Source organism: Rattus norvegicus, chromosome 11 (genome assembly GCF_021556685.1).
Source record: "Rattus norvegicus strain SHRSP/BbbUtx chromosome 11, alternate assembly SHRSP_T2T, whole genome shotgun sequence".
Lineage (NCBI taxonomy): Eukaryota > Metazoa > Chordata > Mammalia > Rodentia > Muridae > Rattus > Rattus norvegicus.
This window is the reverse complement of record NC_141544.1, coordinates 90,564,870-90,577,966: the sequence shown is the minus strand read 5'-3', so window position 1 is coordinate 90,577,966 and position 13,097 is coordinate 90,564,870. Positions and strand designations below refer to the sequence as shown.

The following is a 13,097-nucleotide window of genomic DNA, read 5'->3' as shown; positions in this document are numbered from 1 at the left end:
AATGAGGACGTAACAAAGTTGTACCAGACCACACCAAGACCAAAACTTCACGAAGCTCTGTGTTCAGGATGGAAAGCTTGTGATATCATCGTCTGGACACAAAGATGCCGAGCAGCCATATATCTACGGCTTTGCCACCGATAGCACTCACTGACTCTCTCCTGGTCGCATCCAGTCCAAATCTGCAGCTTCTCTCAGCAGAAGGCCTGTGGTCCTGGCATCTCCATCATCCTGGGGGCTCCAGTGCAACATTAGCTGCTGCTGCTTCTTCTTCTTCTTCTTCTTCTTCTTCTTCTTCTTCTTCTTCTTCTTCTTCTTCTTCTTCTTCTTCTCCTCCTCCTCCTCCTCCTCCTCCTCCTCCTCCTCCTCCTCCTCCTCCCCCTCCTCCTCCTCCTTTTCTTCTTTGTGTCATGCACCGGTCTCTCAGGTCTTCCAACCACACACTGCCTGGCCTGACTAACGGTTTTTAGAGACTTTGGCACAAGCCTGCATCACTCTTTCAGCTTCCGTGTCTGCAGAAACTGTATCATGTAGATACAGTATGCTGCCAAGTTCTGCTGCAAGAAGGGTGGAGCCTCCTCGCCCCCTTGACTGTGCCCGAGTCGGAGAAAAAGTCTTCCTAGGCAGTCATTTTGGGTGAGAAATTTCTTAGGCGTAACGTTCTCAGTTCAGACTGCCATCTTCCAAGTGACATTCGGACTTTCACAGGAGGGAGCCTGTGATGGGCGGGGCCAATTACTAACGACCCAGTGCACAGTAGGAGCTTTCCTGCTTTGGAAAAATAAAAATAAAAAAAGGCACAACCGGTTCCTTCCCATACCCCTATGGTTGCACTCCCACTATTTCCAGCTTGGCGGGCCATTAGAACTAGCCCTAATTTATCTCTGCAGCTCCATGCTGCCCCCCAAAGTACTCTTTTTTTTGGTTCTTTTTTTTCCAGAGCTGGGGACCGAACCCAGGGCCTTGTGCTTCCTAGGCAAGCGCTCTACCACTGAGCTAAATCCCCAACCCCCCAAAGTACTCTTTGACACAGGCTGGTCACTGCCATGCCCGTTTCATACAGAGACCATCTATACCGCCGCTCTCTTACTGTGGACTCTGTTCACATTTTCAACATCCACCCCTGGCCTCAGCGGCGGCTACCCTCTCGTCACTCTCTGCTGCTGCTCTGCTTATGTTCCCAACATCCCCCTAATAGTTGTGGTGTAAACTCCCAAAATCTGTTAAAATCAAGACTCAACAAACTGTAAACCAACAATCAGATTCATATGTTAAATTCTCAACCCACAGTACATCTACACAAAAACCAATTTGTAAGGATAAAAACCACCCACCTAGATAGGATAAATTTGTCTACGGAAATCCATCCCACCTACCTTGGCAATTCAAGACCCCCAGATCTGGGCCATCCTTCTCCGTCTCCATCTTGATTCTCTTTTCTTACAAAACCTTTGTCCCCACCTTTTTTTCTTCTGTCCAATCATGGCTTTGACCTAACTTGGACCAGCCCTCACCTGCATATTGACATCAACCCTACACCATCCCTTTAGGGTTACTGTCTCTTTAACAATTACAGCTGTTATCTTCACACACACACACACACACACACACACACACACACATACACACACACACACACACACCTCACCTCACCTACAAATTTAAATTCCCTGTTCTACCACGAGACAATGCATTTTTCATATTTATTTGCTCCCTTATTGCTCTGCCTCACTGTAGACCCCAATCAGAGTAATGAGCCTTGATGCTATTCTCTTTCAAGATTTTTCTCCACCGACACATTAGTTCTGCTTTCTAATTCATCCCCCATTCACATTCTCAGAACAAAATGCAGTCAGCTTCAGCCAGAACAGAACAAGAATGACCTCTACCTGAATTCCTGATAAAAATCCTTGCTCCTCCCTAAAACCTCACAGACTGGGTCCCTCCTGTCCGTATGTCTCTCAGCATTCTGGTCTTCTGACCTTCCACCAGGATGGCCCTTTGAGTTCTGCTAATAGAATATACGGCCCTAAGCCAAAGTTCAAGTCTTTCCCACATTCCTCCCACAAACCAGTTCCAAAGATGTAATGACCACATGCTCAAGTTTGTCACAGTTACAGCAAGGACTACTTGACACCAATATTCTGTAGTAGTTACTTTTCTCCTTCCTGTGACCAAATATTCAACAAAAAGAAAGAAAAAGGGAGGCGAGTTTATTTCAGTTCAAGGGAGTATAAACTGTCATGGTAGTGAAGGCATGGTGGCTGGAGAATAAGGTGTCTAATCACATTGTATCCACAGTTAGGATTCAAAGACATACTAATATTGTTCTCTGCACTGGAACACCACAAATCATTTTTTTTTTATTCTGCCTCAGATCACAGCACATGGAATGGTTCTATCGCACTTAGGGTAGGTCTCCCACCTTAATAACCAAATGTAGAACCTCCCTCATAAACATGCCTAGGGGGTTGCCTCCTAAGTGAGTCTAAATCTTGTGGAGTTGTGCCTCTTGGCCATAGTTTCCTAACAGAGTGAGCTGCAGGTTCTGCAGCCTTTCACCTGCAGACGGGAGGCCCCTTCCTTTTTGTAACGCATTTTCTTTATCCACTCCTACATTGGTAGATTCTAGGGCGTTTCTACTTCTTCATCACTGTGATTTGTGCTGCACTGGAGATGGGGTGCTAGGCTTCAGTTGTGCTTCCTCTGGATGTGTATCCCCAGCAGTCAGAATGCCGGATCATCTGGTAAGTTCTGTTTCTAATTTTTGAGGAACTTTCTCACTGTTTTCCATAATGGCCTTACTAATTTACATTACCAAGAATAGTGTGTAGAGTTCCCCTTTCTCCACACGCATGCTAGCCCTTGCCCTGTTGATAACAACTGTTCTAGTAGAGTAAGGTGATAGCTCACTGTGATGTTAATTGTATTCCCCTGATGAGTGATACCATTGAGCACTTTTTCATGTTTCTCTTGATCATTTAAATGTCTGGAAATATGTCTATTTCTGTTTGTACCGTTTTTATATCATCATCATCATCATCATCATCACCACCACCACCACCACCATCATCATCACTGTCACTAGTAGTAGTAGTAGTAGTAGCAGCAACAACATATCTGTGTGTGCAGCACATGGGCCACTGTGCGTCTGTGACAAGCAGAGGGCAGCTCTGTGGGATGGGTTCTCTCCCTCCATCTTTAAATGAATTCCTGCGATCAAACTCGGGTCACTGAGCTTGTGTGGCAAGTGCCTTCACACACTGAACTGTCCCACCAGCTGTCCCCATACCAACTTTGAGTCTGATCTTTTCTGGCTCCCTGAGTAGCTTGAACCTCATAGATAATGTGGGCACTAACCCTTTCCTGAAGTTTTTCTGTTAGTGTGATATAAAAGACTTTGGTTACACATGTACGTGAGAGTGTGCATGCATGCATAATAAAACAAAGAGACAGGGACGGTGTTTTCATAAGACAGAAGAGAATCAAAGATTGCCAGGCAGCTGCCAGAGGCTATGAGAGAAGGCTGGAACAAACTCCCACACTGCACTCAGGAGAAACCACTGACACCCGGTCTCAGAAAGCCAGCCTCCAGGACTTGTATGAAGCCCCTCAGTTTATCATACTTTGATGCAGCAGCCCAGACAACCTTCAGAGATGGTCACATCAAGAAAGGTAGTTCTTACCAAACAGAGGAGGCCCTGCCATTCCATGGAGAAACCCAGGGTTCTTGAAACCCTCAGCACACTTATCTCTCTAGCTTAACTGCTCGGCAAGGCTGGCCACCACATAGTGTCCGGAGAGAGCAATGTGTCATTCCACCTGTGTCCTTCTCAGGGTCCCAGGACTCCTAGGATCATCATTAATTGACCATCATTTTCATGTGTCTTGGTATTTTTTTCTACATTGCCTATGCCATGGTTTTCCAACTTAACTGCAAATATTATGAAGGCCCGGATCATGCTAAAACCCTAATGCTGGAGTTAAGCGATCTCTCTGATCAAAATTTTGCTGCGACCCTTGATGAGATGGCTTCCTGGTTTGGGCTTGGTGCTCTTGACTCTGTGAAACTATTATAATCCCTAAAGATCCTGGGTTACAGTAGTCAGTGGTTCTGACTCTGTACATGACTGCTGCTTAACCAAACCTGCCTGCTTAGGATATAAAACAGAAGCTTGGCATGGTGTCACACACTTTGTATGATGCCACACAGTTAGAATCCCGGGCCTGGGGAGGCTGAGACAAGATAACAGCAAGTTCAAGGACAGCTTGAGTATGTAGTAAGTTTGAAACAGGCCTGGGTTTTATAGTAAAACTCTAGCCTCAGGCTTGACTCAGGTGTTAAATATCCCAAGCAACCATTCATCTAGGGTGGTCAGTCACCAAAGGTGGGTGTTACAGTGGCCTTCCAAGCATCTTAAGTTCCCTTCTGAGACTGCAAGCCTTTTCTGGCTTCACATCCCTCTACATAGAAGTCTACTTTCCTCGTGCCCACGGACGTGTTCTACCCTTTCAATGAAAGTGCCCTTGATCACCACATTGCTTGTGCAGGTTCTCATGACGCCAGCAGGATAGAAATACCTTCTGTTCTTTAGGGATTGGAGGAGCTTGGTCGTCTCTATTGGTCACAGTATTTTGAGTAAACCAAGGTTTGTGTCTTTCCTTGGAGGAATCCAGGAAATGTCAGCCACCATTCATTAAGAAATGTAGACATGAGCCAGGGAAATGGCCCAGTTGGTTTGTGAGGTTGGTAAAAGTGAGTTCAGATCTCCAGCGACCACAGAAATGTTGGGTTGCCTTAGCAGTTGCCTGTAACCTTGTCACTTGGAAGGGGGAGATGTGGGTCCACAAAGGCCAGCTGTCTAGGTAGACTGACCAAATCAGGAGTTTCTGGATTCAAGTGGGAGTCCTTGCCTCAATAAATAAGGTGGAAAAAGACTGAGGAAGAAAACCATATGGCCTCCACTCATGTAAATATGGGTCCCTACATGTATGAAAACACACACACACACACACACACACACACACACACACACACACACTCACCCTCCAACAGCAGTATCTGGTTTACAAATTTTGCTTTAGTTTAATAGTAAATTGAATTTTACTCACATTATATGAGTGTGGGAACACAGTGGTAAAAAGTGTGTGTATTGGGGTTGGGGATTGAGTTCAGTGGTAGAGCGCTTGCCTAGGAAGCGCAAGGCCCTGGGTTTGATCCCCAGCTCCGAAAAAAAGAACAAAAAAAAAAAAGTGTGTGTATCCTTTATGAAAGTCACAAAGTTATCATCAGCAAAACCATCCACAGTGAAAAGCAGTGTATAGAGCAGGCAGCATTTTATTGTGGTGCCATAGTTAAAAGTGAAACTGGTCATGTAACTATTGAAAATAGTCTCCAAAGTCTGACGTTACCGTTCAGAGTATTCTTTCTTTTTTAACCCCTGGAGCTGGAGTTACTGTTGTGAGCTGCCTGATGTGGGTGCCGATAACTGGACTCAGGTCTGCTGGAAGAGCCGCAAGCTTCCTCCACTAAGCTACCTCAGTAGACCCTGGTGATGTTGTTCCTCATAGCCAGTAATGCAAAATGATCAAGTTGCTATGAACAAATGGATTTTGATTTACTACTTTTTTTAGGAAGCACTACAAAAGTTTCACACTTTAAACGCATCATATTAGTAATAACTCTGTAAATAAATAACTTAAAACTCAAAGATACATTTATATAAAATGTGAAATATAGACATGCATAAAGTATGGCTGTCAGTATAAACTGTACTCTTGTTCTGAGAAATAAGAGTCCACACAAACTAGCCCAAGTAAAGAGAAGGTTCTGGGCAAGGTACCCTATTGTAAGTAGGTGTAAGAGATACTGAGTCTTATAGAAATGTAAGTCCAAAAACCTCCAGATGATAGCAGGCAACATAGATCCCAGTATTGGAAGATCACCTTGTTCTGGGAGCCTCGCTCTGGGGCTCAACCACTGATGTCGCGTGAGTACTGCCCAGGGGTTAGTTTTCCCTGTTTCTCTTCCCTGTTTCAGTTCTCTTACTGCTTTCCTGAGTATGCCTCTGGGAGAACGTAAGAGAATTTGTTACCGATTACTACTGTAAGTGAGACAAAGAAGTTAAAATAAGAAGCCTAGTTCCTAAGCGTTGACTGAACTTTAAATTCTACAAAGAACTCTTTGGTGTGCGAACTTGAACAAGCCGGACACTTAGCTGTGTGACCTTGGGCAAGCCCTATCCATTTCATCATTCCTAAATCAGAACACACACCTGTTCCTTCCTGGGGTTGAGATAAGGTCTCCACACTTGCCCGGACACTAGATGGCAGCAGACTGTTTCCCTCAGTCCCTGCCTGGGTCAGAAGAGTCACTTGAAGGAGAGAGTTCTTGCCACTCTGCGACTTTCAGCTCCTAAAGAGCTCTGCTGTGTGGACCCACCCAGTCTGCTGACCTGCTGCTGTGGTTTAAGTCCACAGTCAAGCCCCCAACTCTTCCAAAAGCTATTGTTCTAAAACACTTGTCCTCAGTTAGTGGCACTGGTTTCGAAAGTTCTGGAAACTTTAGAATGCGAGTTCTATATGGAGGAGGTAGGTCACTTGGCGCATGCCCTTGAAAGTGTCTTCTTCTTTCTCTCTCTTTGCTTCCTGTCTGCCATGACTTCCTGTCTCATCATGAGCCCAGAGTTAGCAGAGCCGAGGACAATGGGTAGGCACATCTGAAGCTGTGACCTTAAAGACCTCAAAACTGTGAAATTTAAAGGCCTCAGCCCTTCCTTGCTGGGATGGGAGTTGTGTCACGCCGGAGCTAACTCTGTGCCACTCAGTTGTCAACTCCACTCTAGTTAGAGTCATCTGGGAAGTAGGAACGTCCGCTGAGAGGGTGCCGCCCTCAGAATGGCCTGTAGACAGTTTCTGGGGGTATCTTCTCTGAGCAGATGGGCCAGGATCAGAGACTGAGCAAGCCACAGCGAACAAGTAAGCAGTGTTCACTCCTCTATAGCATTTTGCTTCAGTTCCTGCCTCCAGGTTCCTGTCTTGACTTCCTGCCCTGACTCCCTTCAGTGGTAGACTGTGATCAGGAAATGTAAGCCCAATAAACCATTTTCCCCAAATTGCATTTGGTCTGTGTTTTATTACAGCAACAGAAAGTGGACTGAAGCCAAAGCTAATACACCTACCTCAACCTGAGGTCCTAATAAACCTTTCCCTCAGAAAACTTCCATGATGCAGAGAATATTAAACATATCCTGTTTTTTTTTTTTTTGAGACACCACTGTGTATGTGCGCGCATGTGTATGTCTGTATGTGTGTGTGTGTGTATTTTTGTGTATGTGTGTCTGTGTGTGTGTGTCTATGTGTGTGCATCTGTGTGTGTGTGTGTGTGTGTGTGTGTGTGTGTGTGTGTGTGTGTGTGTGAAAATGCATTCACTTCATACTTTTGTAATAAAATTCTCTCTCCCCTTTGCTCTGGGCTATACTCTTAATAGCTCTGTTTAGAGATGTTTTCCTTTTACTTAATATTAATCATCGGCCGACTGTAGTAGCTCTCAGTCTTTGATCTCCCTTTTGTCAGAACACCACCCTCCCTGTCTGCTCCTCTGTCTCCCTCATAAATAGTAATGATACAAAAACAGACTCTCGGGAGCACAGGGAGCCTGGGGCCAGTCTCCCTCAGGCCTGTGAATTGTCATTCCTGAAGCTGTCTATTCTGTAAGTTCTTCTGCCAGGTTTCTATGGGAGCAGAGGGATCGTTTTCTCCCTTTTCAAAGAACAGGGTGAGTTGAGGCCTTGGGCTGGCAAGTTCTTTAAAGTCATTTTCAAAGGAAACCTGAGCTGCAAGGCCGTGCGGTTGGCAGAAGGTGGCGTGACTTTCTGAAGCTCTCTCTGGGGCTTTGGGTGGGTAGCTCCCTTAGCTTCTCAACACGTGCCCAGAGAGTGCTGCAAAGTCACTGCCAGGATCTGACCAGTAGACACGTGTTCCCTCCCCACTGCCACCCAGGAACAGGAAGGGGATGCAGGCTTTCTCGTCTGGGCCCATTACCAGAACCACACTTGTCTGCTGAGTTCTCAGGTCCTGTCAATCACACTTGGTCCTCAGGGTTTTCTGAGGTAAAATCCAAACGGGTGCCAGAGCAGGCCGGTGTGAACTTACATCTGAATCATGGCTTCATAAATGGTCTCGTTAATCCGGTCTACTCTTGGATGGGTCGGGACAGAGACCCACAGCAAAAATAGTGACCTGACGCACACAGGAGGCAGTGGCTGAGCTCCAGCACTGGGAGAGAGGCTTGCTTGGCCTCTGGCCAATCATAAAGCTTTTAAGTCTGTAAATGTCTGTCGGTCACCCAGGAGACTCCAAATGCATGGATGCTGAGATGTGTGTGGCTTCAGTCAGATACCTTTGATAGGCCTGGGGTAGCCAAGGAAAGAAAACTTGTTTCTGAAGCCAAGGCTGAGATGAGACTTCTCACTTGAGAAAAAGAATAATCAACAAAGGCCCAGAGGCAGGAGAGGCTCTAACGTGTCAGAGGTAGGAGAGGCTATGACATGTTTGTGTCTAAAGAACAAGGGCGGGAGGAGTTATTAAGAGTAAAACTCAGAGCTGGGGAAGGGCCCATTCAGATACTCTACCTGCCTTTCAGGCCCAGTGCCTGAGCTCTGTAGCTGATCCTGGTGTTCAGGACCAAAACAGACAGAAAGCTACCTGGACAAACCGCAGTCTGGCCCTCAAGCAATGCTCCTTTCACTCGTCTCTCTGGCCAGCGGCCCCTCATCCTCCTAGAACATTCCCCACTGGGACAAAGAGGCTACATCCACTCCAATCTCTCTCCATGCAAAGACAGATCATTAGAAAAAGTTGGCTCGACTTTTCCATGTTTTATTCTTATATTTTATACAGATACAGCTATATTTTACAACGCACTAATGCAGTTTAGACACAGCCAAACCCTGTCTCCGGAGTAATTATAACAAGCATGACGCAGAATGTGGGAGGAGTCAAACATTCCCAAAGAGAGTTTAGTTAGTGACAACTTCAAGTCCCTGTGTCTGCCTACACTTCAAAAAGGGATGGCCCACACCCGTCCATCATTGAAAACTTCCGTGTAAAAAGGCACCGTGAGGACACGTTTACAGGTATGTACAAAGTGAAAACCAGAACAAAAGTATACATTTCTCCTTCTGCAGCTTTTTTTTGTTCTTTTTTGTTTTTAATACACACTTTGTAAATTGTAAACCTTCACTTGCAAAAAAATACAAATACACGGAGGCATTTTAGACAAAATATTTTCTTACTTATACAGACATAATACTTAAAATAGTCTCTTAAGTGCTCTTTCTCAATAAAGATTCTCAGATCCGTGTCTGCCTGCAGATACAAAATCGAGCCTTTAACACAGTTTTATATTTTCAATATATCTTTTTAGGTTTATATATTTATATTATATATATATATATTTATATATTTACAACTCTGCCATATATTCCTTCACCTTTGGTTAAAAAATTAAAGCCCTCTCTTTGACAACATACTGAAGTCTTGTCTTTTAAAACAATGCACATTTACATACAAAAGAGATCTCTGTCCCCACAGAACATTTACATTCCTCATGTTGCAACCTGTCAAGTCAGAACTTCTGCGTTCTCCCCTATTTTGATATTGAAAATGATTTTGCATTTTTGCTGACGTGGTTTGCCTTACACATAGGAGAAGAAGCGATAGTATTTTCTTAATGTTTTATGGCAGTGTGGGAAGGAGAGCTGCCTTGGCTCCCGGTCCCGCAAACCCCACCCCCACCCCCACCCCCACCCCAACTATGATTTGCTCTAGTGGATGAGAGAGGCACTACGTCATGGGATGACCTTTGTAAAGTGTTACAGCATCCTTTGGGTAGATTCTGAGAAGGGGCTGGAGAGAAAAAGAGTCAACACTCCATGCTTCAGCAGGCTTTGGGGAGCTCCGGAGGCAAATCAGCGGCCGACACACGGTATTGCACCTTGGTGTTGGTGATGGCGCCATGTTTCTGACGCAAATGAAGTCGCAGTTGGCTTTTGTGACGAAAGTGCAGGTTACACTTCTCACACTGAAAGGACACCAGAGGTAACGTGTTAGCTGTCATTCACTCAAGAAACATGTCAGTGCTCAAAAGCCCAGAGGCGAGATCTCTGTGAGGGTTAGGTAGAGGCAGCCCCTCCCTCTCAAAGGGCAGATTTAGAACCCATATAAATCTTGGCTTCCACTGGAAGTTACGTAGACTAATTGTGCAAATGCCCCAGTCTTCCTTTAGGTCACATGTCCCTTGGGCTTGAGGTGTCCTTGCCTGACTGAACTGCATGATTACAAGTCTTATCCAAAAGATAAGTTCATATGCATACTCCCCTAATTAGTGACATTTCTGAATCTAAGATAAGATAATCATCTCTTTGTAACTCTCAGATTTTCACCCTTGCCTCACAGCTGTCCTGCTGTAGTAATGTCTTCGTCATGTGGCTGATACTTGGAAGTACTTCTCATCCAAACATGGTAGTCTCCCCTGTGACCTAGCAGAATACACCTTCAGAAAGCTGTGAAATCAATCTGATTGCAACAGTACAAACGAACTAAATAGCATAAAGCCATGGAGGTTCCTGAGTGTGGGAGATGGCTTTCATTCTCTCTAAATGGCATGGGTCCACTGTACCTGTGCCACTCGCTGCTGTGTATCCTGGCCATATCATCTACCAAGACCGGCTTTCCCTTCTGTAAGGGGCTGGGTCAATCAAATCCAAACACCACTTTCCACTCTTACTGTCTCTGCGAGTAAAATCCTAGCAGTTCGTGACCCAGTTATATGCTTGAAAGACTCAACGTACCAAATTAATTAGTTCCCTAAATATGGCCACTTTACCGGTAGGCACTATTTTCTAAATCAATGTACAGGTGAGGAAAGCATAAAGCCAGAAGGGTGCAAACAACTAATTTGCCAAGAAACAAATAGCAAGTACAAAGATATTCATTCAAAGCCTTGGGACAAGTCAATGAAAGCAGGCACACATTGAAGCTTACCCTCTGGGTGCCAGTGAACCATTCAATGATTTGATCTGGAGCCTGGCAGTACCTGAAGTGCTGCCCTTAATGCCTCAAAGCATCCTTATGTAAGTCGTAAAGGTATCCATGTGGCTATATTCTAATTATATTCTATTTATGTCCTGTTCTTAGCACTACACTAAACATGCAGGCACCTGCTCCTTCTTTTGAAATTTACACACATGTATGCTAATCTATGTCCACGCCACAGGCCTGCGGGATATAGGGTACCTGGTGAGGCCTCAAGAGGGAAATGAATCCCCTAAACTGGACTTAAAAGTGGTTGTGAAGCACCCAATTCAAGTGCTGGGAACCAAATGAACGCATGTCTTCTCTAACAGCAGCAAGTGCTCTTAACTGCGGAAACACCCCGGTCCCAGCCTGTTCTTTCTAGAATTTGTTTATATACTGCCTCTGGTTTGGGGTCTCTTCTTTGCCACGTTTCTCTGGTTGCTCTCCTACTCTTAAGTTCCCTTGAACACCTTCAATGCTCGTCCACACAGATCTACCATAGAGGTATGCCGGAGATGCTGAGAAAACATCTGTGGACTGAATGACTAACCAAGTTCTCCCAAATTCTGTCCCCATAACCACCTGTACCTCCACCTGTAAGACTAGGACTCCAATCTCTGGTCTCCAAGAGCAACTGCACTCATCTTCACAAACCCCACAAGATACATAATTAAAAATAAAACGAATACTTTGTGTTTGTTTGAGTAAAAATGTTTCACTATATGGTTCTATCTGTCATGAAACTCACTAGCACACTTGGCAAAAATAAATCTCTCTGATTTGGGCTTTTTTTTTTTAACAAAAGAATATAGCAAGGAACTATATAATAAATATTCCCTTAAAATATTCGATCTGAAAAACAAAACAAAACAAAACAAAAAACAAAACAAACAAACAAAAAAAAAAACAAGTTCTATGTTTCCTTTCCTAAGGCCCAGGGCCAATGCCTCCATGTCAGAGATGACCACGCTGAGACCTGGGATGGTTGAAGAAGGGAACTTGGATAACCAGGCCTAGATCTAGATCTCCTGACCATTATTAGTCTGCTTGTACACTAAGGTTGGAGCAAACCACTCTGCTGCCCACTCATTCTACATCCCCCCCGCCCCGGGGCCAGAGAGAAGCCACAGGGTTTACATACATGGTACGGTTTCTCTCCTGTGTGGATGCGCAGATGGCTCTTTAGAGTCTGAAGGTGCCTGAAGCGGGTACCACAGATTTCACAGGGGTACGGCTTCTCTCCAGTGTGGATGAGCACGTGGGCACGGAGGTGAGCCACCTGAAGGAGAAGCACAGCATGAGAGGTGCTGCCAGGGTACGCTGCTCGCCTAGGACCCGGTTCCCATCCCCCACACAGTCGTCCCTTGGCCACGCCACGCGGGGCTCACCTGCACAAATCTGGCCCCACAGGTTTCACATTTGTAGGGCTTTTCTCCAGAGTGAATTCGAGTGTGGGTCTTCAGGTTGGCTGGCCGATTGAACTGCGCTCCACAAATGTTACAGCGGTAGGGTTTTTCACCTATTGCCAAGACGAATGGAAAAAGGAAATTATCTTTAATGGGGGGGGGGAGGGGTTGCTAATGACCCTTAATTTCAAGACAACTACTTCCATTCAAGACCACATATGCCTTCCCTTCCCTGGGGGGGGGGGTCAGAGAGAGAATCTACGGCGGTGGCTCACTACGTGACCCTGTAACTCAGTGCCTCATGCTGTGGCGACCCCTCCTCCCAGTCACAGATTGTTTTTTCGTTGCTTCTTCATAACTGTGATTTTGCTACCGTTACGAACTGTACTGAATCATATTGTAAATATCTGTGTTTTCTGATGGCCTAAGGCGATCCCTATAAAAAGGCCGTTCAACCCCCGTCCCCCCCCCCCCGGGGGGAGGGGTCTCGACCCACAGGCTGAGAACCACCGATCTCGGTACTTGCCACACGCCAACACATCTAGCAAGGAACGAGGCCAAGAAAGAAGCAGTTGGGCACGGTAGGGCGGAAACTCTCTACGTAGGACACA

The 13,097-nt window shown here is 45.5% G+C and overlaps 1 protein-coding gene across 4 annotated transcripts in view; it reads right to left on the bottom strand.

Moving 5' to 3' along the window:
- Positions 1-8,865: 8,865 nt before the first annotated feature.
- Positions 8,866-13,097, bottom strand: part of Bcl6 (BCL6, transcription repressor) — a 48,684-nt gene continuing 44,452 nt past the window's right edge. For 3 of the 4 annotated variants that reach the window (XM_087576103.1, XM_087576104.1, XM_087576105.1), the window contains exons 8-10: positions 12,469-12,599; positions 12,222-12,359; positions 8,866-10,085 (exon numbers count right to left, since the gene is read on the bottom strand). In XM_087576103.1, coding sequence (XP_087432229.1) covers positions 9,942-10,085; positions 12,222-12,359; positions 12,469-12,599 — 413 coding nt within the window. In that variant the 3' untranslated portion in view covers positions 8,866-9,941. The remainder of the gene's footprint in view (positions 10,086-12,221; positions 12,360-12,468; positions 12,600-13,097) is intronic. The other variant, NM_001107084.1, reaches the window with a different exon arrangement.